Below are 25,754 nucleotides of genomic sequence, written 5' to 3' on the forward strand. Positions count from 1 at the left end.
CCAACAGGTGGGAGCTAGAAGTCAGAGCGCCCCTGCCAGTTTGCTCCCCACCCCGTCCCCCGACACTGCAGAAATCTCCCAGCTGTGCCCAGCGAGCAGGCTGCGGTCACACCACGTGAGGACACCTGGCAAAGTCCTATCTGCTGGTCATGGCAGCCTTCTCCCAGGGGCTGCCCCAAAACAGCAGGTGCAGCTTTAAACAGACACTCCACTCCCGTGCTCCGTGGGAGTTCCCTGTTCAGGACAAGCAGTGCCCCTGGGTGCAGGGGGCAGGGAGGGGGGCAGGCCCTGGCCCGGGTGTAGGGCATCCAGGTGATTCTAGTCAGCAGTGGGTTCTAAGGACCCCTGACTTCCAAGAAGCAAGTACTGAATCTCCTCTAAAGCAGCTTCGTCATGGACAGCGGTGTAGGGAAGAACAGCGGTGTCTGGAGCGGGGAGAGCCTGGATTCAAACCTCGCCTCTGCCCTCAGACAGCCCTGTGGCGCGGACGGGACTGTGCCCTCCTGAGCCTCTGTGTTCTCACCTCTAATATGGGCTCCCAGGGCTGTGAGGACTGCGAAGAGCCAGCGCCCGGCCCAGAACACGACATTCCCTCAAGCACTGCTGGCTGCCGTTACCGTCGTCCTTCTACAAATGATTGGGTCCCAACCACGTGCCAGACTCCATCCACCCTGAGCATCTCGGGGGATCCCAAGGCAGGAAAGCTAAATGCCAGCCTCCAAAGGAGGGCACCACAGCCCTACTGCGCCGAACTCGAGCGGGCTTCAGAACCACCCGGGAAGCTGATGGAAATACAAACCACAGGGCCCCCCCACCCCCAGAGTTTCTGAGTCAGAAGGTCTGGGTGGAGCCTGGGAATCTGCATTTCCAACATGCTCCCCGCTGTTGCTGCTTCTCCTGCCGCTGCTGGCCCAGGCGACACCCTTGGGGACCCAGTGCTTTGTTCTAGTCAATTCTAGCTCCTGGAAAAAGTCAGGAGATGCCCCATTTCTTAAAGCTCAGCGATTTAAAAGACCATCTGTGGCAACAATTTTAAAGAGCCGTACGCGTTAAGTATTTCTATTTATCAGGAGCCTGTAGTAGAGTGAAAAGAGCCCGGGGCCCTGCTGCCGCAGACGTGTCTCCAAGCGGACTCTAGCACCCAGTGGCTCTGTGATCCTGGACGCGAGACTGTGAGTGGGCTTACGATGTGGTGTGAGCGCTCTGCCCACTTTATCCAGCCCACCACTGGCATTCCGTTCCTTCTCTCATGCCTGAATGTGCTGGGAGGCCTCTTTCTGCACTGACTTCGGCCCCCAGGCCTGGCCGGCTGGTGGCTGTCCCCTTACCTTCTTCAGCAGTGCCACCATGCCTTTGCACCACGTGGAGGAGTAGTGGACGCGCTCCACCTTGAACATGTTGAGGATCTCATCAATGGGTGTGGCCGAGTGGATTTCATACGGTCTCTGCAAGCAAAGGACCAGACAGGGAGTCAGAGAGAAGCCAATCGGAAGACACCGCGCATGCGGTTAAAACGGTGTAGACACCAGGGGGTGGCTTTATTCTTTCCCTTCACATAAGAGTGGGCGTTCCTCTTCCACTGCAGAGCAGGTGGCCCTACCCATGTGCCAACAGGGACCAGGCCTGCAAGGTGGAGCCAGAACTTAGCAGGTGGGTGCTGGAGCTTAAATGAACTTGGCAAGGTCACATACCCGGTAAGTGGCAGAGGCAGGATCCACACCCAACAGCCTAACTCCTGAGTCCCTGCTCCAGGCCTGGGGATGGGGTGGCTCTCACCATCCACTGGACACCCAGCGTCACCTCCAGTCAAGGCCCCTACCTGCTGGTGGGCCTCACACCGTATTTCCCAGCACTGGTTGAGCTGGCCAGGAGTGCACAGGGCTGGAATCACCAAGGTCTGGGTCCGGTAGGGTGGATGGATGGGGGGATGCCGGGCTTCTACCTACCACCCTCCCCCCTCTCCCCCAGTGAGGATGCATAACTCTGTTCTCCAACTGGCCAGCTTGGCAGAGCATTAAACCTCCTGACGCATTTTTCCAACATTGCTTGGGCAGTTTCTTGCTTCCAAGAACCTCTCAAAACTTGGGATGGGACCCTGGGTACAGAGCTTGCACACTGTCTGAACTCTGCACCTGCTCCCCCACCCAGGTTCTCTCCCCCTCTTCACCCTCCACCCAGCTCCATGGGCCAAGATGCTTTGAGGTTTGCATCACGGTCAAGTGGCTCAGGGCTGGAACAGGCAGTCACTTCTGGAGCACGTGTGGCCCACCAACTAGAGAAACCGAGAGCAGTGAATTCATAGTTGTCCGCGTGAACCTGATTGTCTGCTCCGAAATTCCTGCTGGGGCATCCTCGGGGGTGGGCTTGTCTTGTACTCATTTCTGTGTTCTCAGGCTCTCCGGCAGCCTCCGCCATCCAGCAGAGCACGATGACAAGCTTGATGAGTCCATCCATCCGCAAACACTGATTGGACACCTGCAGGGGGTTGGAGCCTGTACTGGGCTCACATGGCTCTTAAAGCACGGGCTCCAGCCCCATGGAATTTGGATTCCCACAGGGTTGCTGCTGATAGGAGGTGCCAGCCCAAGGAGGTGAGGTCATTCTGAGCCCTGGGTGGGTGATGAATCCCTAGGACGGAGGAGCATCTTTATCTTCATCAAATGGGGCTCCCCTGGGGAAGACGGCTGTGCCTTCCGATGCGCCTACCCAGAAGAGGACCTTTTCCTGACTTTTCCTCCTCTTTCTTCTGTCAATCGAATTGGAAACTCCCCCTTTTGTCCTATAATCTGCAGAGCAAAGCCAAAACCTGTGGGCTCCCTAGAAAGGCCAGCTAACTAGACATGCTAACACTTTTTACATATGTCTTCAAACATTTTCTTCCAATGTCATGGGAAGTGGAGTAGGGCTCCAGTAAAGAACACTTTAGAATTTCTTCCTGAGGCTGTTGCCTTCCTCTGCCTTTGCAGGACCCGCCTCACTTGACCAGTAGCAGCTACCATGATTAGAAATAACAGGAGTGAACATGGAGAGCGGAGACGTCAGTTTCTGGACTGTTGCGGATCGCTTCTTCCCATCTTTTTGCCTCTGGAGAAACCATTCCTCCCATCCTGTCCCAGCGGTACCTGGAGGTGGGAGGAGCTTGGGAGATGGAGCAGTCTCACCTCCTCATTTTAGAAGTCGGGACACTGAGGCTGGAAGACAAACAGCGACCCTGCCCCCATCCCACAGAGATGCAGGTTCTCCTTCCCTGCTGTTTCTCCGGCACCAGAGCCCGCCTGGCCGAGCGCCTGGCTGGAGAACCAGCCAACAACAAATAGGAAGGTTTTTCTCATCATTCACACTGCATTCTGTCGTTCCTTCTTGGTTGCCTCAAGGCATCCATCAATCTGCTTTTCCATCCCCTCTCCAAACCCACCACTCTCTAGCTCTGTCCTCTCCGCTTCTGGAGGGAACCAGACCAATAAGAGTAACAATGGTCATCATTATGGTAACCCTGATAAGCCACGAGGCCAACACAGTGGTTAAATACATTCACAGATAAGCTGGGAACACCAGGCATGGGATATGCTCTGCAGCTTGCGGCTCTAGGCTCAGCCTTCGTCCATGTGGGTGGTTGCCGAGAAGCCCAGCTCCTTCTACGAGAATATCGGCAAATCCTGAGATCACTATTTCACCTGCTCGGGGAAAGAATTCTATTGAAGCTTGGTTCTCATGCATTGGCCTTAGGATGTGTTGACTCAGAAAAGCAAGTGGCATTTCTAAGGTAAAGTAATTACATGTACTGCTGGGGAAAGTGATTTTAGCAGCAGGGCACCAGATATACTCATTATGGAGTGCAGGTGGGTCTCTATTCCAAGACTGAACTCAGTTTACAAAAAATGCCAATTTACCGAGAAATCGAAGAGAGGGGACAAGAATTGCTATAGACTTGTTATTTGAGCTGTTAGAGCTGAGCTGGGCTTTGGGGACCATCTAATCCAATGTTTTTTTTTCCCCCAAAACCTTTTTACTCCAAATCCCAAACACAGAACAGATGAAAGTGAGGAACACTTTCTCGGGTTATGAAATCTCCAAAGCCAGAAGAAGCATTCCCCACCCCCCAGAACTGTTGAACCACCTCTGCTGGGTCCTAGAGATCCAGGAAACACAGCCTGAAAACCTTGGAACAACCCACACGCTCTTTCCCCTCCCTTAATGGAGACAGAAAACCCAGAGAGTGAGGTCACAGAGTCCGTTTCCTCCCAGGTCCTGACTCCTGGCACACTGCTCTCTCTGTCTCTTTACCAAGGGACCAGAAGTCTGTGTTCAACTTGAGGACTGCCTCTCTCCATCAGCTTTGTACACCATTACCATTACACTCCCTGTTCTGCTCTGCAGTTGAGCCCATCCAGGGGGTGTAGACCCAGTTCTTCGTTTTGCACTGCAGCCTCTAGGGGAGCTCCACACACCCTCTTTATTCATCACCTCTCTGCACCCTAGACCTTCTCTGTCTACAAGAACCCAAGGAGATGAGTTGACTGGGGTCAACGGCAAGGTCAGGGAGGTGGCTGGGAAGAAGCAGAGAGGGTACAAGGCCTCAGGGCACCATGGGGGGGCTTGGGGGCCCCACCCTTTGTCTACATCAAGAGCCCACTCTGTGCAAAGCAATGTGTCATGAGCCTGGCACTCAGGATCTCATTTAGTCCTCTTGGTTACTCTGTGGCAGTGCTCCGCAAGCGGAGACAATCTGTTCCCCAGGGGATAGTGGATGACGTTGGGAGACGTTTTTGGTTGCCGTAACGCAGCGGGGGAGATTTCTGCCGGCATCTGGTAGGGAGAGGCCAGGGATGCTGCTAGCGCCCTGCACTGCACAGGACCGCCCCCAGCACAAAGCACTCCCTAGCCCCACGTGTCCACAGTGCTGACATCGAGGAGCCCCGTGCTTTGGGCCTAAAACCCCATCCACCCACTTGGTAGATGAGGAATGGGCTCACCCCAGAGCATTCAGAGACCATGTGGCAAAGCCAGGATGTGAGCCCGGAAATGGGTGATTGCAAAGGACACTCGCTCAACCACCGTGCCCCACGTCCACCGACAGCACCACTGCCTACCTGGTAACCCCGAGTGTCTCCAGCTGACCTCAGAGGCTTCTACAGACTGTCCCCCGACTGCCCTCTGAATGCTGGTCAGTCAACCATGTTTGCTGTGTCCGCCACAGCGGCTCTTCCCCATCTGTGCCCACACTGTTCCCTCCAGCAGCTCCTCTGTGACCCAGCTTAGATGTCTGTTCCTTCAGGTATTCTCCCCGTTCCTGTGAGCAAGTCATCAGCACTTGATGTGCATCGTCCTACCTCAGAGTCATTGCCGGGTGCGTAGCTAACACGCATGTGGGATGCGGTGTGCGCTCTGCCGCATTTTCTCACGCCATCCCCACCGTGGCCCGTGGGTCGGCCTCATGATCCCCATTTCATGACGGAGGAAGCCGGGGCTCAGAGGAGGTCAGTGACTGAGCCAGAATCAGAGCCCCGAGGAGCCCCGAGTGAGGAAGGGAGCACAGACCTCTGCTCACGGGGCCCTGGGGCCTTCCCCCCGCGGCGCTCATCCACCAGGCATGACCCAGCCTCCACTCCCAGTGCCCACTCCAGCATGGAAAGGTGCGAAGTCAGAGAGGATGCCGGCCTGCTGGCAGGCCCCCCAGGGCAGGAATCACAGCCAGGAGCGGAATTCTGCTGACATTCATCAGGCACGTGCTGACTAATCAGCACCATCGAAATGACTTAATTCTCAAAGCAACCCTGTTGGGTAAATATTATTATTAATTTTTTTCCCCCAGTTAACAGGTGAGGATTGTTAGCACTCAATCTATTTACCAGCTTTGGTTAAGATCACCGACGAGGTACCTGGTAGAGCTAGGGTTTGACCCTGTGAATTCCTCTAAGATCCTCTTTGTCTGTAACGAGGAAGCAGCTTTCGGTTGAGTAAGAGGAAACACTTTCTAGCCCTTAAAGCTGTCAGAAAAGGAAACAGGTTCTTTCTGGACTTAAGGAGCTGCCTGGATGCTGAGGGGAACCAGTGAACAGGTGGGTGATCACCTGTCGGGGATGCCATCTGGAGCCTGGCAGGCGGGAAAGGGGACAACGGCATGCTGAGGTCTCTAAGGCCCTTCTCTGGGTCTGTGGGCGGGGAATCCTCTCCCCTCTAATCAGAGGGTGTGGTCGCAGTCCGGGGAGACCAAGGGATCTGTACTCTAACAGGGAACTCTCCAGGCGGCACAATCTTGGGTCTCTTTCTTTCACTCAGCAGGTGTGCGGAGTGAGGACGAAGATTCTACTTTGGGCTCAGAGATCCTACTTATGTCCCTGGTTCAGACTGTAAGATCCACCCAGGCTCATGGGAGTCTCTGTATTGAGATTTTAAGCCCATTGATGACACTCGATTCCTCGGCTCTCCCTACAGAGCATTTGGGAAGAGACGGCTGTTTTCCGGACTGGGACTAGAGTATTCCTGGGTCCTTAGCCAGCAGACTGTCCTGATCTTACCCATTCTGTTTCCAACTCTAACATCCTAGAATACACACACCAGAAAATTCCCATTATGGCTTTCATTTTTGGGAGGTAAGAAATTCCCTGGGTTTTGAGGGAATCAAGGAACAAAGAGGTGGATGACCACTCATCAGGGATGCTGTCACTGACATGATGGAGGAATTCTGGGGGGGAGGGACAGCCATCTACACACCCCAGAGACAAGCAGGTATGTGTCTCGGTATAGTTTTTTTTTTACCAAATGGGATTGTTTCCTGTATGTATGAAAAACAGAGAATTAACTGTTTGCATAAACCTGTCCAAGGTGAAGCCAGACCCAGACATTTGTGAGAAAGGTTAACACGAGCACAGAACAGGCATTCTTTCATTCAGTCACTCCACGACTACATCCAAGCCCCTGATCCCACTGGGGCTTCTCTTTCCTCCCTTGAACGCGGCATTTGGATCTCTGAGTAGAAAACTCTGTCGCATTGAAAATGAAACGATTTATTTTGGAACCAGCAAGAACCACTCTATCCTTGGGGCTTTTTGCCAAGTCATCATCTATAACTGTTCTGACCTGTGAGGAGTGGCAGATGTTTGAAAAAAAAAACACAACACAAAATCCACAGGCCCCAAAATGCTGTCCCTTAGAACGAGTTCCCAAATCAGGGCTTAATACATATCTAATTGCAGGTCCAACCTCTCCCAGAAATGTCATCTTAACCGGTGATTTGGGAATTTTTCAATCCTGGCCTGGGAGTCTGGCCCCTGGGTCCTCTCCACCCTGCAAAGTAAGACGGATAATCTGATGATAAGACACCTTGCCTTGCCCCCTAGAAAGCTCTTTGCCTAAAAGAATCTTTTTCTTTTGCTAACATCTTGCCCCACCCTCCTATAAAAACCTTCCATTTCATAGGACTCCTTGGAGCACCTCGCAACGAGCGAGATGGGGTGCTGCTCGACTCACGGATCGTTTAATGAAGCCAATTAGATCTTCAAATTTACTCAATTGATTTTTATTTAACATAGAGAAGGTACTTTCCGCTGATGAACATCCAATCGTGCTTGGGGCAACTGCTTGCCGAGGGCATTTGTATGACTGAGGACGTCAGATAAACAGCATCTGGAGGATGCCTGTGTCCTCTGGTTCATATAGCTTTCAGGACCCTCAAACTCCCTCCTGACTGTGTGCATCAGTGACACCAGCAGATGACAAAGGGACCAGCCAAGAAGAAGATGAACTTTTTCACTCGGTGCCTGAGAAAACAAGTTCTTATATATATACGTGTGTGTATATATACATACATACATATATACATATATATGTATATTTTTAATTCTAAAAACATCATATATAGTAATTATGCTTTTGAGGAATTCAGAGGAAGTAATTGAGATCAAGAGCAGAAAATAGTTGTTAAACTACAGGATGAAAAATAATAATACTTATTTGCACTCACATGGCTTTGATGGTTTGCAAACTGCTCTCATCATTCATTCATTCATTCCTCACTGGATCACCCGCACGGGCCACCCCTGCGCTCCAGGAGTGCACCTCCACCGGCCCCAGTGTGCGTGGACACAATCACATAGGCGGTGGCTCTGCGCCGCGGTCTGGAGAAGCGAAGGCGAGTTAAAATGCAAACCTTGGGTCTCTGTCCGGGGGCGGAGTGATCCCATGGTAACCTGAGCTTCATGAAACAGACTGAAGGCTTTTATCGCCGTTGTACCAAGAAGGAAACCAAGGTTCAGTGGTATCATTTTCCAATAATACTTGTGCAAAGAAAAATGCTTCAAAATTGGTTTGTCATAATTCTTTCTACTGAAGTAAAATTGAGTTATCAGTTGCCATTAGTTATCTCCAGCTATTAAATGAAATGAAATAAAAACGAAAGTACATACTGAATGCCCTCTTTTTAGGGGACATCGAGCTATGTACTTGGGGAAGATAGAGAACAACCAAACAACACGGAAAAGAAGCATGGTCCTTATATTTAAAGAGCTTCAGATCAAGCTGCACAATCAGGCACGGGCGCATCGTGCTGTGGGTCGGGAGAGGACAGTGTTTGAAATCACGATGCCAAGGTGTGTGAACTGCCACTGATGAGATGCTGACCTTTACGTAAGACCTTCCCCTGTGACCATCCATTTCCCCACGGGCAGAAGGAGGCGGCTGGACCGGAAGCTCACTCCGGGCCCCGCTCATGCTCAGGGACCTCAGGCACACGGGCCATCAGAACCGGGACCCAGGGCCTCTGACTCCTCACGTGGGCTCCTTCCCAGCCGCGTGGCCGGCCAACAGCACCCAGGTCCGGTCTGACCTGAGCCCCGACTTCCAGGGCTCCCCATGTTGCCCACGCAGACACACGTCTTACCCAGCCCCGCAGCAGCTCATAAGCCGTGACACCCAGGGACCACCAGTCGACGGGGTACGAGTAGCCGGGGCCTCCGTCCACATACACCTGGAACACTTCCGGGGCTGCCAAGACAGGACAGAGAGAAGGTCACCGCACGCCACAGTTTACACTCACCGCTCCTCACAGAGGGGACCTGGGGGGGATAGGAACCCAGCCCCTCGGAGGGCAAAGCCAGGACTCCGTCCACCGTGCCATGTGGCTCCTGCCCTCCGTAAGCCACGAGCGGGCTCGAGAACAAGTCCCAGGCATCACAGGAAACACTGGTGTGGCCCCCGGGGGGCGTAGGGGTGCTCCAGGGTGCGGTGGAGGGGGTCTGCTGGGGCGGAGGCGGGGAAAGCCCCCTGAAGGAGGTGGATGGGTGGAGCATGAATCACTGTCAGCGTGAACACGGGTGGGGTAAGATCTGAGTTAAGATGAAGAAACCGCACCTCGTAAATGTCCCCCTGCTTCTGGCACCAACACCGGGTCAGGCGTCCCAACAACTGGCGACGCCTAGAACCCATGGAGACTGTTGCCTCTTGCAGGAAACAGTCTTAGTTCAGCACAGGTGGGATATGAAACTCCCGGGGCAGGTAAATCCACAGAGACAGGAGGCAGATTGGGGGCTGCCCGGTTCGGGAAGATGGGGAGTAACTGTTTAGTGGATGTCCGCTGGGGGAGATGAAAATGTTCTAGAACTAGGGAGAGGCGGTAGTCACACAACATTGAGAATGTACTAAAAGCCACAGAATTGTTCCTTTGAAATGGGTCATTCTGTTCTGTGAGTTTCACCTCAGCCGAACAAAAAGTGAAGGCGGGAGGCCCCAGGGTGGTGGATGCTGGTTCTTCAGGGCAGGGTGCTTGTCCTGGGGTACCCTGGGCCCTCAGATGCTCTAATGTGCTGAGTGGTGCGTTAATCTCATTGCTCCACCCCCAAGTCGCTAGGCCAGGAGTGCGTCCACGCTCTAATTGCTTGTATTGGCTTCCAGGAAAATTTTGTGAAATGTGGATCCTTTCCAGCAAATTAACTTGCAGACGTAATTCCATTTTACAGTTGTCAGGGCAGACAAAATCTGTCCCTTGGAACCACAACATGTTGTGATTAAAGATGTTTCAGCTCAATTTTCAGACTGGCATTCAGCGGGCATGGGAACGGGGAGGGCTGGATGAGGCAGGCGGGGCAGGACACGCACGCTCCCATCTGGGCTCTTGGGTTAGGCCAGACTCCGGCTGCCCTGTGGCGATGCTCCCCGTTTGCTCCGTATCTTAGAGCGCACGCTCCCCCTCGGGTTCTAACGAGAACCTCTTCACAAGAGCCCACAGGGTCATGTTCGCCTGGGGCCCATTTTACAGATGAGGTTCAGAGAGGGCCAGCGGCATGAAGGATGTCACACAGCTGGGAAGTGCCAAGCTGAGGTGTGCCTCATGCATGGACAAAATCCTTGTTTGAAGTAAGGTTCATATCAACATTTCTTTAAGTACACAAAGATACTCAGTCCAAATTAGGGGGAGGCAGCATTGGGAATTGGAGGAAATGTCCCCTTCGGTTATTTAAGCCTTACAAACAAACCGACGGGGTACGCTGGGGAACAGTAAGCAGGTCAGTGTGGCTGGACCTGAGTTTAACAAGTTACGTAAGCTTCTCTTTGCCTCAGTCTGGTGAAATGTGGATAATAAGAACAGTTTCTTCATTGGGCTGTTATGAGGATTAAATAAGAGAATATGCTGCCCGGCTGGGCCGGAGTGAGTGCTCCAGAAACCTCAGGCATGGCTTTCATTAGTAGAATTGGCATTCCAATCTCCTCTCCCTGTCACGCTTAGCCTCACCGCCATCCACCCCATCGCCCAGAAGCCTGGGGACCATCCTAAATTTCATCCACACGCTGACTTGTGTATTTTTAGCATCTAGATGTCTGCCCAGTCTTTCCCTTGTAGATCAGCTTGACTTCAGAGGTGGTGATCTCACCTGTTCATTAAGCATCCTGTGAGCAAGTATTTGGTTTCTTAGCAGGCACTAGCCCTGAGCTGTGCTCTTCTGCTTCCCACCTGGATCCCACCGTGAGCCTGAAACTGAGCTCCCATCTCGAGGGACTTCCTTCCCTGCATCTCAGTCTGTGCACCTGCCCTCTTTTCTCTGTGCTAAGAGTTCTGGAACATCGTGCTGTCTGTGCATTCCCAGGGCCTGGACGGCTGGGTCCTGGCGCAGCCCGTGTCCTCAGACAGTGCAGGGGGCAGGAAGGCGCCCATGAGCGCAGGGATGGCTGTGTGCCGAGGTGCTCCCCATAAATCCTTGTCATGCCCAGTAGCCCCTGCCCATCTGGAATTCAGGGCACAAGCAGCATTCTGTCCTGGCTGTCATGACCAACCAAATGACAAATATCTGTGGCCTGTGATTGCACTCCCAGAGACGGTGACATTCTTTCTTCCCCTACACACTTGGGACTGATGACAGAACACGAAAAACATTTTTGCCAAATCCATACGCCACCAAAATGACCGCTTTGGTGGCCTGGAATCATAGTGCGTAGAAGCGAGAGCATCATGCAGGTGTAAATTTGCAAGGACAGGTACGAGACTCTTCTCACGTGTGGATGAATGAGTAAGAGCAACCAGTTGTCCATTTCCTCTGCTGAGGGTTTTATGCATGTGACCTCTCTCGCCAGCATCCCAAGCACCCAATGAGACAAGTGCTGTAATGATCTCTGTTTTCAGACAAGAAAGTAGAGGCATGAAGGGTGTGGCAGCTTGAAATAGTATCCCTTCTAAAGATGGATCCAAGGGTTAGCCTTTGGCACCTGTGAATGGGACCCTATTTGGAAATAGGGTCTTTGCAGATCTAATTAAGAATCTCCAGATAAAATCGTCTCAAGATAAATTGCAGGGCCCGTCCTCAATCCAGTTACTGACGTCCTTATAGGAGAAAGGAGAGGGCCATGGGAGGAGGCAGAGATTGGAGTGGCCACAAGCCCAGGAACCCTGGAGCCACCAGAGGCCCAAGAGGCAAGGTGGGGTCCTCTTCTAGAGCCTCCAAAGGGAGCATGGCCCTGCAGACACTTCAATATTGATTTGGCCTCCAGAATTTCGAGACAGTGAACTACTGTTTCAAGCCACCACGTTTGTGAACTTCGTTGAGCAGCCCTAGGAAATTAGTAAGAGGGGCTAGGAACTCGCTCCGGCCATCCAGCTGGTGTGGCAGACCTGGGGTTCGCCTCCCTCGGTTTTCTCACCTCAAAGTCCTTCCTCCTGTACTAAAGTGACTGCCAGCATGGGTCCGATGCACCCTTATACCTTCCTACCCTTCCAGGGCCAGGTGCTCAGGCCAAGTACACAGTAGGCATTTAATAAATGCACATCGATCGGCTCTTCCACCCCTGATGCCACAGAGCTGGTCCGGCTTACTGCTTGCGTGCCTCAGAAGTAGAGACAGCTTGTGGCCTCGGAGAGTCAGCATGGCACAAATGAAGGGTCCCTCGCAGACCATCTTGTCATTGTCCCCCCTGTTTTGGAACTGGCCACCGGGCTGGATGGGGAGGAGAGGCTGCCTGGACCATCCACTCCCCAGCTCTACGGGCAGGTATAGAACCCCTGATCCTGACGCCCAGGTTCAGGGATCCCATCGTTGTAACGGTTAAATTCCACTGTCGGCACCAGATGACTCTACCCCGCACAGCTCTTGCACCCCTTCCTCCTCTGCGCAGACGTGCAGCCCTTGCTCAGATCTCCCGGTGGCCTCCCCACCAGTCCTCAGGCCTCCAGAGTTGTCTTCTCCAGTCTGTTCTTGCTGCTGACGGGGGAGTTGGTTTTCTGGTATGGGACACAGACCATGGTAGTAGTCAGCTTAAAGGTCTTCCTGTCCTCAGGGCTGTCTCACAATCTGTGTTCCTGGGAATACCACTTGATTCTTGTGAGGCGAATACATTTTGGAGGAGGAGGGATTCTGAGGTCAAACGTGTCTGGGAAATGATGAGGTTCAACCACGTTCCTTCCTGCTGGACTTGTCAGAGCCTTTAACGGGCTCATGTGCTTTACTGGCTCTCAAAAGTGGCCTAACTCAATAACAAACATGGCTTGGAAATGTGACTTGATCCTGGAGTCTTTTTTAAGTTTTGGTGGAGAGATGGAAGGGACTAGGGCTGGCAGCCTGTGTGGTTAAGTGAATCTACCTTCCGTGGTCTGGCATTCAGTGCTCTTAGTACCTGCCCATCGATCTTCCAAGCCGTACTCCGCCCCTGGGCTTTCCCACGCCACCCCGGGCTCTAGCCGCTCATGCTGCTCACTGTTCCTGGAACTCCCCATCTGTCTGTCTGTCTGTCTCTTGTTCTCTCCCCTAATTCACCAGGGCTGTCTCACAAAAGGTACAGCTCCAGAGTTATCTCCTCCAGGAAGCTACTACAGCCCCAGATACTACAACGTTCATTACATGCGTCATCTGCTCTTCAAAATACCTCTCTGATATTATTATTTCCTACGATTCTCCTCCCTCCAGATTAGATTTGGGCTTCCTCCTGACCCCACCTTCCCTAGGCATCTCTTGATGGCAACATTCACACCCCCTGCTGCATTTTTGCTCATTTGTCTGCTTGTCACTGGACCTTGAGCTCCCCGAGGGCAGGGACTGTCATGGTGTCTTGCTTGTTCTTCATGCATGCCTGCCATGAAGAAAAGTGGGAAAGGCGTGTTGACTGATTAAATAAATGAATGATTATAATACAAACCACAAACTATGTACCTTTCTATGTACCAAGCACTGTTCTAAGCTCCTGATACACTGCTAATAAAAATAGGGAATCTTTACGGAGCGTCTGCATGTACCAATAAGCCTTGCTTTAAGAGTTTCACAGGTATAAGCTCATTTAATCTTCATAACGGCACAGAATGAGACCTAGCTGCTGTTGAGTCTGGCTGCAGAAGGAATGGAGTGGGCCAACACAGCCATGGCCAGGCGTGGGCTTTCCTTGCAGGACAGTGAATGATGAGAGCACCCTGCGTCCCCAGGACAGCAAATGATAAACCAAGCAGATAACAGGAGTTAGTTATGGTTTGCGCAGAAAGGATGTCCAGGATCCAAGGTCTGGGTACCCCGATTGGATTACAGATGAACCAAATGCCCCAAGTCCTTCTTGATTAAAACTTCTTGGCAATGACCTGGTGGGGGAACAGCCAACCCTGAATCTATCTTCAGCTGCTGGAAATGCCACCTCTAACTACCATCATCATGCACAAAACAGTCATGCAGAGCTTTCTAGGGCACAAAGTTCCTTCATACATTACCCCTACCCAGCCCCAAAGCACCCAACCCACAGATGGAGAAACTGAGGAGGTAAAGGGGTAATTTCAGGGCCATGGAGAACGTGAGTGGAAAAGCCTGGACTGGACCATCATTCTTATGACTTTCAGCCTAGTGCCCAATACACCTCTTCCTTTATGGAGCATCCACCATGTGCCAGAAGTTCAAGGTTTTTTTACATATATTATTTACTCCTCAGCAAAGCTAATATTTACAGAGCACATCCTACAGTTTTGCATGTGTTAACTCATTTTATCCTCAGAAGGACCTTGTGAGGCAGTGTTATTATTATCTCTAATCTTGGAAGCTGAGGCTTGGAGTAGTCAAGTTACATGCCTGGATGACGCAGCAGGGAGACTCAGAGCCTTATCTGAACCCTCCCTGCCCCTTTCTCGGGGGTCATTCAGAATGATGATCAGAATTCTACCACGTCTCCTTCAAAATCCAGACATTTTCCACCAAAATACACCATGCTTATGCTGAAATAAAAATAATTCATTATAAGCATATATAATATAATATAAATATAAAATATAAATATATATAATGAATTATTTTTATTTTCACACACACAATATATAATTTATGTTTTACATCCCAAAATCTCATAAGGTCATTGTGTTAGATCTGCTAATTCAACTGGAACTGAAGCCAAGAGTATGTATGAAGATCCAGGAATTCTACATTGGAGGAAATTAGGGTTTCAACATAACCCAAAAGAAAAATAACTAAGTGGTTCACCATGATCATGCACACTGATAAAAATGGTTTAAAATCCTATGGAAATTGGCTCTTGAATCACATTCCTTGATGGCGCCTGTGTCCTTTCCTGCTCCAGCCCCAGGATCTTCCACGGAGTCTGGTGTGTGTTGCACAGCCCATGAGTCCTTGTGAGCGCACTGGCCTAACACACTGGGCTGCCTTCCAGAGCCATGGAACCTATGGCTGCTCCTCTAGCCCAGCCCAGTGGCTTGGAAGATCAGCCTCACCTCCCGCTAACATCTCCCCACTTCCCCAGAAATGTAAATATGCATGTGGTGGGATCGGCCCACCCTATGCTAACCACACAAGACTAAAAATATGAAAAGAATACAATAACCTCCTAAGTTATAATTATGATCCTCCTGGTTAAGCTCCATGAATATTGCTGAAGGCTTTGATTGCCGCAGCGGAGGGTGGCATGCTAGTCAATGTTTAGCCTACAGGTCGACGACCGGCTTCCAGGATCTGTTCCTACACGTAATTGCCTCCTTGACTGGGAACATAGAATTACCACGTTTCAGCCTAGAGGGGACCTTCATGGTAATTTCCTCCCTCCCCTACATTTTCTAGGTGAGGGAGGTAAATCCATTTGGAGGAGTTCAGTGACTTCCAGCCCAGCTAGGACAGAACCCAGATGTTCTGCCCGCTGGTCCTTTCTTCATGGCAAGACCCTTTCTCCAGCTTGTACATCCTGGCCAGCAGCATGGCCAGATCTGTGCATCCAGCTGCCTCCTGGACACCTCCACCTAGCGGTCCCATGGGCACTGCACACTGAACCTGCCCAAGCAAACTCGTCCCTCTCCAACTGCCCTCCTCCTGGGGTCTCAGTCCCAGCCCACCGTCTACTCGGTTGCACAAGTCAGAATGGAGGAGTCTCCTGGACTCTACCCTCCTTCAGTCTCTGCTTTTGATCATTTGATTGGCCCCAAGACTTTCATTTTCCTCTTCCAGAAACTTCCTCCCTACTCTGTTTCATCTCTGCCTGGACACACCATGGCCTCTCACTCCAGCCTGGCATTCTAACCTCCATCTGAATCAGTAGAATCAGTGAAAGAGAGGGGTGAAAGGTGTGAATGTAGGAATTTTTCAGGCCTGCAAATGAACCTCAGCTCCCATGCTTATTGGTATAATGGCCTTGGGCAAGCTACTCCACCTCTTATTTGTACCTCAGCTTTCCTCATCTGCAAAAAGGAATAGTAATATTTGCTATATAATCTTGTGAAGAGAAAATGAAATTATGTATGTATTTATTGAGCCCATAGTAAGTGCCAGTAAATGCTATTTAATTTTGTTGTTGTTGTATTGTTATTATTCATGTGTTCAAATCACATAATTAAAATCATTCCAAGTTTTTCTATTTGCTACAGAATAAAGTTCAAAGGCCCTAGCACAAGAATTCCTAAAGACTGGCTCCAACCTCACATTTGGGTACTGCCTTTATTATATAGCTCATCATGCCAACTGCAAAAAGTAGGATATTCTTTACTTTTAATTATCTGTGACTTGTCTGATAATTTTCACCCTATTTTTTATACTCATGGACTCCTACTCCTACTTCAAGACTCAGACCACATTTCACTCTCCCTGTGGAATGTTCATGGAGTCTCATGCTTTTCCTCTATTCCCCCCATTTCCCCCCTCTCCTGGCCAAGTACATCAATCTATGTTCTGGTCTGTACCTCCCTTGCAGCACTGATCATGCTATAATTTAATTAATGGCATACATTTCCACCTTCCTCACTGGGCTGTGAACCCTTTGAGGGCAGGGATATGACTTAGTCAGTCCCAGAGGCTCAAGGATTAGCATGAAGCTGATCTAGAAGTAGATGCTCAATGCATCATAGCAGCAAAGAAGTTGGTCACAGAGACCTAACTTCAAATCTCAGTGGCTACCATTGCTGGCTATCTGTCATTGGGCAAGCACTTAATCCCTGTATAAGTGTCATATTCTGTGGAATAATAATAGCCCCTACCCTCTAGTGAGATAACATATGTGATGCATTGAGTACAGGGACAGACACATAGCAAGTTCTCAACGGATGTGAGCTAGTTACCATTCTATCAACTCATTATTGCATGAGCAATGAAATGCACACATAAATGAAAGCCCAGATCATAGAGGTACATGTTGTACCTGTTCCCCAAATGATTCAAGAGCTCCATCATAATTCTTTGCATTAAAGTGTGCTGAAAAGCTGTGAAAAGCAGAGATAAGCAGCATGCCTGGCTTTCTGTCTAGATCCCTTGGGTGTAATTTATATTTCTTTGGCTCTGTAGCTAGCCAGATGAACTCAAGTGTCACACGCTTACATATTACACCGAGACAAAATGAAACTGCTGTGTCAGTCTGATAACTTCTCCCTTTCTGGGACATAAGCAGCATTAATGGAAACTGAAAACTGGTTTCATTAGAATACGTGAGATGCTATTCAGGGGTTGACCATTAGACTTCACAAGTCTACATGAGAAGAGGAAGAGGAGGAGAAGTATCATTGGCCAATAAGTAAATACAGAAGCTCTGATGAGGTGTAGACATAAATGATGCGCCAGGACCAGAAAATGACTTCATGTGAAACATGTCAGATTAAACTAGTAGATTAAAAAAAGGCCTTTGGAAGTTTTCCTAGAGAATGGTGTTCTAACTGGAAGCACAGGGTTAGACTCAGTGCATTTTACAGAGTCAATATGTGAAATTGGGGATCTAACAGATGTTATGCTGATAGAAAAGTTCATTTATGTAGTGCCACTCTCTTAAAGGATTCCATATTCTATTTGTCAAAAAATTAATGATATTTATTTATTTGAGAGAACACGTGAGTGGGGGAGGGGCAGAGGGAGAGTGAGACAATCACAAGCAGGCTTCCCGATGACTGGGGAGCCCGATTTGGGACTCGATCTCATAACACTGAGATCATGACCTGAGCCAAAACCAAGAGTGAGATGCTTAATCCACTGAGCCACCTAGGCACCCTGAAAATTAATGCTCTTTAAAATTTCCCAGTGAACTTGCTATATATAGAAACCAAAAGCTTGGACGTGGCACTCAGGTAGTGCATGATCTGGCCCTGCACGCTTCTGCAGACTCATTCTCCTGGCCTACTTTGCTCAGGCCACACTAGCTTTCTTTTGGTTCTTTCTATGTGACAAAGCTCCTTTTTGCCTCAGGGCCTTGGCAAATGCAGTTCTATCTTTCTGCAAAGCTTTTTACATCCCTTTATACTACACAACACTTACTCATCCTTTAGGACCTATCTGAAAAGTTACTTCCTCAGCAAAATTACTTTTGACCCCTCCAATTTAATTCATCTCTCTTTTCCATCATATCAAAGACCTCAGGCAATTCTGCTTCTGTTCAAAATGCAGGCGTTGGAAAGAGGGTCTCTCTCAACCTAACAATGAGAAAAATCTACATCATCTACAAAACCATAATTTTTCTCAAATCTGACTAGTCTGAAGTCTAAGGAAAGACAGTTACTCTGAGAAGAGAGAGGGCTGTGAGTACTGGCTTATCTTGGGAATAGCATGGGAAGGAGACAGGGATGCCACAGAAGAGGGTAAGAGACTTCTGCTAAAATGCTTATTGAATTGCTGAAGGTTGTATGCAGACTTAAGTGAGAGAATAGAACCACTGTTTGTCCAGATGCAAGGGGGATTCACCCCTCCTCACAGCTCTTCTCTGCTGACCTCACTGTGAATTCATGAAAGGACTAGGAGAAGGCAGGAGGCTGTAGAAAGCTTGCCTTAATGTGGGATTTGGGGAAGAGAGCAGCTACTACTTTAAGAGGGCCCAAAGTCCTTCCTGGATCCACCTCCCCATACCCCTATGGGACAAAATCCTTGAGCTAAAGGAGGAAGGGCAGAAGATTTCTGCGACCACAGGGGCACAGGTGAATACTCACTGAGCATGAGGGGCAAGGAACAGAAAAGTAAAATCTCTACTCCTGGGAAAGGGACAAAAAAATTATCCTGGGCTCAGACAATTCATGGTTTCCCATTGCTGGGAGAGACACAGGATCAACGAGAAAGACCCACCCCCAAGACAAGACCATGGATGACACAGAACCCACCTAAGACTGGTTGAGCCAAGACAACAGGGAACATGTTCTCCCCTCCCCCCTACCACCCCAACCAGACCAAGTATCAAGTAACAAGAAAGAGAAGTCTCCTGCCAGGGAACAGAAGGAACAGGAGACCCTCTTTAAAGCACAGGCCTAAGGGGAAAGCCTAAAGCTGGAGATGGAACAGGAACATTGAGGGAACACTAACTTGAGAGGAGGTACATTGAGGATAATCATACCAACCCAGATTCAGCTCAACTGCTGATTAGATTAACTCAGTTCTTCCATACTCGTACAACACTAAAGGCATAGTAGTGGGAGAGGCATGCCCATTTCCAGGCATAAACACTGTCCTGCACAAAATGTTCAGTCTTTAACCAAAAGTTATGAGACACATGACAAAAAGGAAAAAAACAAAACAAAACAAATAGAAACACAGTAATCAACAGAACCATATTTGGATATGAACCAGATGTTAGAACTAACAGACAAGGAATTTAAAACATTTCAAGTATTCTAGTGGAAAAAATAGACAGTACACATTAAAAGATGGAGATCTCAACCAAAGGATGGAATCTATAAAATAATTGGATGGAAAAGCTAATAATAATAAAAACAAACCAAACATAACACCAGAGATAAAGTATGCCTCCAACAGGCTCCCCAATAGGACTTGAAACTGCCAAGGAAAGAAGAAGTGAATTTGAAGATAGGTCAAACAAAATTATTCAAAGTGAAACACTAAGAGAAAAAAGTAGAAAAAAAATAACAGAGCATCCAATTGCTATGAGGAAATATGAAAGGTCTAACACATATATAATTAAAATTCCAGAAATAGATGAGAGAGAGAGAGAAATATGAAATATTTGCAGATAATGACCAGGAATTTTCCAAAAAATTATGAGTCATCAAACCACACATATCCAAGAAGCTCAGAGAACACCAACCAGGATAAACACAAAAGGATAACAAAACAACACACCTAGGCACATCATATCTAAAACCAAAGAATTGTAGTAAATTTGTTGTTAGAAACATTGCCATAAGCAATAGAGTGACATACTTAAGTGCTGAAAGAGAAAAAAAACCTGTGAATCCAGAATTCTGTTAACATCTCTTTTTATTTTGATTGTTTTTGAGTTTGTTTTTGTTTTTGTTTTGTTTTATTTATTTTTTAAATTTAATTTTATTATGTTAGTCACAATACGATCTCTTTTTAAAATGTAAGCAAATGAAGACTTTTTCCAACAAACAAAAGAATGAAGGAGTTCACTACCACTAGGCTTTCACTACAAGAATTTTTGAAGCAAGCCCTTTAGGTAAAATGAATATGATACCCTATAGAAACTGAAGCTGCACAAAGAAATAAAAAATATTGGAAATGGGAAAAAGGAAGGTAAATATCAAATCAATTTTTCTTATTTCTAACCACTGTAAAATATAATTGACTGTTTGAAGTAAAAATAAAATCAATTAATTATGTATCTACAGCACAATAAAACAAAAGATGGGTGGGAGGAACTGGGAGTACATTATTCTAAGATTCTTACATTATACATGAAATGGTATGATTTCAAGGTACATTCTGATTAATTGATAATGTATATTACAAATATAGGGCAACCTCTAAACTATATTTTTTAAAAAGAGGTATAAATACTAACCCAGTACGGGAGTTAAAGTGGAATATAACGATCAAGTAATCCAAAATAAAGCAGAAGAAGAGCAGCAAATGAACAAAGAACAAATGGACCAAAGAGAAAGAAAGCAAGGTGATAGAATGTAATCCAACCATATCAATAATTATATTAAATATAAATGCTCTAAATATCAATGGGAAGGCAAAGATTATTAGATGGATAAAAAAAGACTGCCTACATGACATGTATTTAAAATATAAAGATATAGGTTAAAAATGAATGGATGGAAAAAGATATAATCAGGGGCATGTTGGAAAAGACATATTAGCTCATCTCTCCCCTCCTCTGTGTTTGATGATATCACACTGATAACTTGAAGTCAGCCATGGTGGGTGGACTTACATCACAAAAATCAGCAGAATCTACAAATCAGTGCTCTTCTTCTTCTCCTCCTCCTTCTCCTCCTCTCCTCCTCCTCCTCCTCTTCTACTCCTTTTTTTCTTTTCTTTTCTTTCTTTTTTTTTTTTTTTTTTTACCAGAGATCTAATCATTAAACATTTACCAGCACACCATTGGAAATACCATGCAAACATTAACAAAAGAAAGCTGAAGTGGCTATATTAATATCACACAAAGTAGAATTCAGAACAAGGAACAAGAGGGATATTATATAATGATACATGCAGCAATTTACCGAGAAGATGTAATAATCCTAAAAATGTACACACCTTACAGCAGAACATCAAAATACATGAGACAAAACTGTAATGCAAAGAAAAATAGACTAATTCACAATTATAGTTGGGGATTTCAACACACTTCTATTAGTAACTGATATAACAAGTAGACAGAAAACCAATAAGAATATTTAGGATCTAATTGATATTTATAGGAGATATGACCAAAGAAGAGCATACACATTCTTTGCACAAGAACATGGAATATTCACCAAGATAGACCATATCTAGACCATAAAACAAACTTTACCAATTAAAAAAACAGAAAAGAAAATCATATAAGGGATTTCTCTGACCATCACAGAATTAAGCTGGACATCAACAACAGAAAGATGGATAGCAAATTCCCAAATATTGTTGAAAATTATGAAGTAGACATCTAAATCACCCATGGGTGAAAGAGTGAGTCACAGGGAAGTTGGAAAGTGTTTGTAACTGAATGAGAATGAAAACATAATACATCCACATTTGTGGAATATAGCCAAGGCTGGACTTAGGACAGAATTGACAGAGCATTAAATGCTTATATTGGAGAAGACAAGACTCAAATCAATAATTTATATTTCCATCTTAATAAACTAGAATGAGAACAAATTAAACTCAAAGCAAACAGAAGAAAGTAATAAAGATCAGAGCAGAAATCAATAAAACAGAGAAAATCAATGAAACTAAAAACTGGTTCTTTAAAAAGATGAGCCCTTTGATAAACCTCTAGCCAAAATTATCAGGAAAATCATAGAGCAAACACAAATGACCAAATCAGGAATGAAAGAGGAGACATCACTGCATAATCAACACTCATTAAAAAGGTAACAAGGGGATATTACAAATAACATTACCCCAAATATTTGCAAGTTTACATGACACAGAGAAATTTCTTGGAAGACATAAATGACCAATTCCTATCGAATATGTATTTACTTCTTCTGACTTAATGAGAATTAGATAAATAGAATAGACCCATGTCTATTAAAGGAATCAGATTCATAGTTAAAAAGCTTCCTGTTAAGAACTCCAGGTCCTCACTAGAGTTCTTCACAGGAAAATACCTTCACTGGCCAATTCTACCAAACAGAAGCTAGAAATAATACCAACTGTACATGAATTTTTCCAGAAAGTAGAAGAGGAGGGACTATTTCCCAATCACAATGCCAGCATTACTCTGGTACCAAAATTACACAAAGATGTTACAAGAAAAAGAAAACTAAAATGTTCCTCATTAACCTGGAGGTAAATATTGTAAATGAGGTATTAGCAAATTGATTCCAGCATTATTTTAAAAGGAAAATACATTATGACCAAATGGGATTTATTCTGGAAATATGAGGAAGTTCAAACTTCCAAAATCAATCAATGTATTTCAACAGATTATAGAAGAGAAACCATATGATTATCTCAATAGATTGAGAAAAGATATTCCACAAAATTCAACATGCATTTATGATTTTTAAAAAATCCCTCAGAAAATTGGAAATACACGGAAACTTCCTTAACCTGATAAAGAGTAAGTACAAAAAACATATATCTATATCATATCTATATCTATATATATATGATGTGATATCTTACATGCACATCTTAACATGCACCTCAATGTTTATCTACAATAGCCAAATTATGGAAACAGCCTAAGTGTCCATCTGCTGAGGAACAGATAAAGAAGATGGTAACTATTTTTTTTAAAGTGACATTTAGATAGTATCAAAAATCTGTAAGATACTTAGGTATAAGTGTTACAAAATATGTGCAAAATCTGTATGCTGAAAACTATATAATGCTGATGAGAGAATCCAAGATGCCCTCAATATATGGAGAGATATTCTGTGATTGGAAGATTCCACATTGTTAGGGTGCCATTTCTATCTAAACTTATCTACAGATTCAGCGCGATCCTAACAAAAATCCAGAATTTTTTTCTGTAGAAATTAACAAGTGGATTCTCAGGTTTCAGTGAAAAGAGAAAAGCCCTAGAATAGCTAAAATACTTTTGAAAAGAAAAAAAAGCGTTGGAAGACTCTCCATACCTGATTTCAAGTATTATTGCAAAATATTATTGGAAAAGTATGATATCAGGTAGAACCTAAACAAATAGACCAATGGAACAGAAAAAAAAATCCAGAAATAGACCCACACATTTATGGTCAATTGAGTTTTGACAAGGTTGCAAAGGCACTGCTGGAGAAAGAACAGTCTTTTCAACAAAGGGTGCTGGAGCAATTGGACAGTTCTTTGCAAATAAATAAAGCTTGATTCATGCCTCACGCCACATTAAGAACTAAATTAAAAATGCATGTAGCTTTAAATGTAAAATCCAAAAGTATAAAACTTTTACAGGAAAACAAAGGAAAATAATCGTTGTGAACTCATGTGAGGAAAAGATGTTTAGATATGACATAAAAGACATGATCAAGAAATAAAATCTTTTAAAAAATTGGACTTCATCAAAATTTAAAACTTCTGCTTCTAAAAAGATTCTATTATGGCAATAGGAAGACAAACCACTGACTGGCCAAAATTTTTGCAAAAACACTCAGCAGATGAAGGACTTATTTCCAGGATATATAAAGAATTCTCAAAGCTTGATTAATAAAAATCATTAATGACCAAATGATTTGAGTAGACACTTCATAAAGAAGGTAAATGGATGGCAAATAAGCAAATGAAAATATGTAGCACACCATTAGTCATTAGGGACTTGCAAAATAAAACTATTCCCTACCTATTAGATGGGCCGATAAGAAGAGCAATAACCTCAGGGCAATACCCTATACTGGTGAGGATGCAGAGAAGCCAGAACACTCATGCATTGCTTGTGGGGATATAAAATGGTCCAATCATCCTGGATAACAGTTTGTCAGTTTCCCAGAAAGTTCAACATACGCTTGCCATATGACCCAACAATCCCACTTCTAGGTAATTATTCTGGAGAAGTGGAAACTTAGGTTCGTATGAAAACCTGAAAGCAATGTTTATAGTGGCCTTATTCATAATTATGTACAACTGGAAACAACTCAAGTGTCCTTCAGCTAGTGAATGGATGAACTCATTGTGTCTACTCATCCAATAGAGTTCTACTTACCAATCAAAGGGAAAGCTACTGATACACACAACATGAGTAAATCTCAAATGCATCATTCAAAGTGAAAAAAACCCAGATTCAAAAGGCTATAGACAATATGACTCCATTTCTATGACTCTCTGGAATAGTCTGAACCGATCACTGGTTGCTAGGGACTGGGATGAGGGAATCTTGGGGGTGATGGAACTGTTCTACACTTTCATTGTGGTAGTGCTTACATGACTGTCTGTGTTTGTCCAAATTCATAGAACTGTGCACTAAAAGAATGCATTTTACTGCAGGAAAATTGTCACTCAAAAATAAACATCTCAAACTATATATTTATGAGTTGTGGATTTTTAAGGTGATTGTCTACCTTATAAATAGCCAAACCAATGAGTGCAGGAAAATTATCTGTTTGTTCACAGATATATTTTGGGGCCATAGAACATTACCTGGCACATAAAAGGTACTCAATAGATTTGTGAGGATGGATGGATGGATGAATGGATAGATGGATGGATGGAGAAATGAATGAATGACTGAATGACAGGTTCTCAGGAAAGATATTGGGCACTGCAGCCTCACTGGCCTGGGTCTGAATGCTGGCTCTCTCACTTCCTCTGGTACAGGGAGCAGAAAACGTCACTAGCCTTGATCATTTCAATAAAGAACATACTAGCATCACTATGATGGCTCGGCAACCACCCTTGTCTGCTCACTACAGCCCCCTAGGGAAGGGAACTAATGTTCGGTGAAATCAGACAAGGCACCAGCCCCGTGATCCCCCAGTGCACCCAGCATCCTCCAGCCAACCCAGCTCCTATAATGAACCAGCTGTTTAGGGTCTGTTTTCCCTGCTGGACTGTGAGTGCCATAAGGCAAGGGAGTTCCCAATCCAGGCCCCGGATTCCCAATGCTAAGCAGGTACCAAATAATCAACTGTCTAAATCATAACCATGGCAACAATAACAACAATACTATCAGCTCCCAGATCTGTGCATCTACCATTTGTCAGACATTATGTTATGTACCTTCCACATCCATGCCATGAAATCCTCACAGACAACCAACTAAGGCAGATTGCATCATCGCTAATCCCATTTCTCAGATGAGAAAACTGTTAGGTCACGTGGTTTGGCAGCCAAACTTTCTGAGCGTTCATCATGTTGAGCACTTTATGTGCATTATGTCAGGTAATGAGATGGGCCCAAGTTCAGGCAGCCACTAAGTGAAAGACACCCAAACTGCCCCATGTTGAAGGCGACGCTTCACCTGGACCCTCTCCTGACTTTCGGCTGGCTCCTCAGGCC

At 46.2% G+C, this 25,754-nt stretch overlaps 1 protein-coding gene across 2 annotated transcripts in view; it reads right to left on the bottom strand.

Moving 5' to 3' along the window:
* Positions 1 to 25,754, bottom strand: part of STK32B (serine/threonine kinase 32B) — a 369,362-nt gene that overhangs the window by 22,962 nt on the left and 320,646 nt on the right. For both annotated transcript variants that reach the window (XM_036085909.2, XM_036085907.2), the window contains 2 exons: positions 8,879 to 8,982; positions 1,329 to 1,445 (listed from right to left, as the gene is read on the bottom strand). In XM_036085909.2, the coding sequence (XP_035941802.1) occupies positions 1,329 to 1,445; positions 8,879 to 8,982 (221 nt within the window). The remainder of the gene's footprint in view (positions 1 to 1,328; positions 1,446 to 8,878; positions 8,983 to 25,754) is intronic.

The sequence above is a fragment of the Halichoerus grypus genome, chromosome 3 (genome assembly GCF_964656455.1).
Source record: "Halichoerus grypus chromosome 3, mHalGry1.hap1.1, whole genome shotgun sequence".
NCBI lineage: Eukaryota > Metazoa > Chordata > Mammalia > Carnivora > Phocidae > Halichoerus > Halichoerus grypus.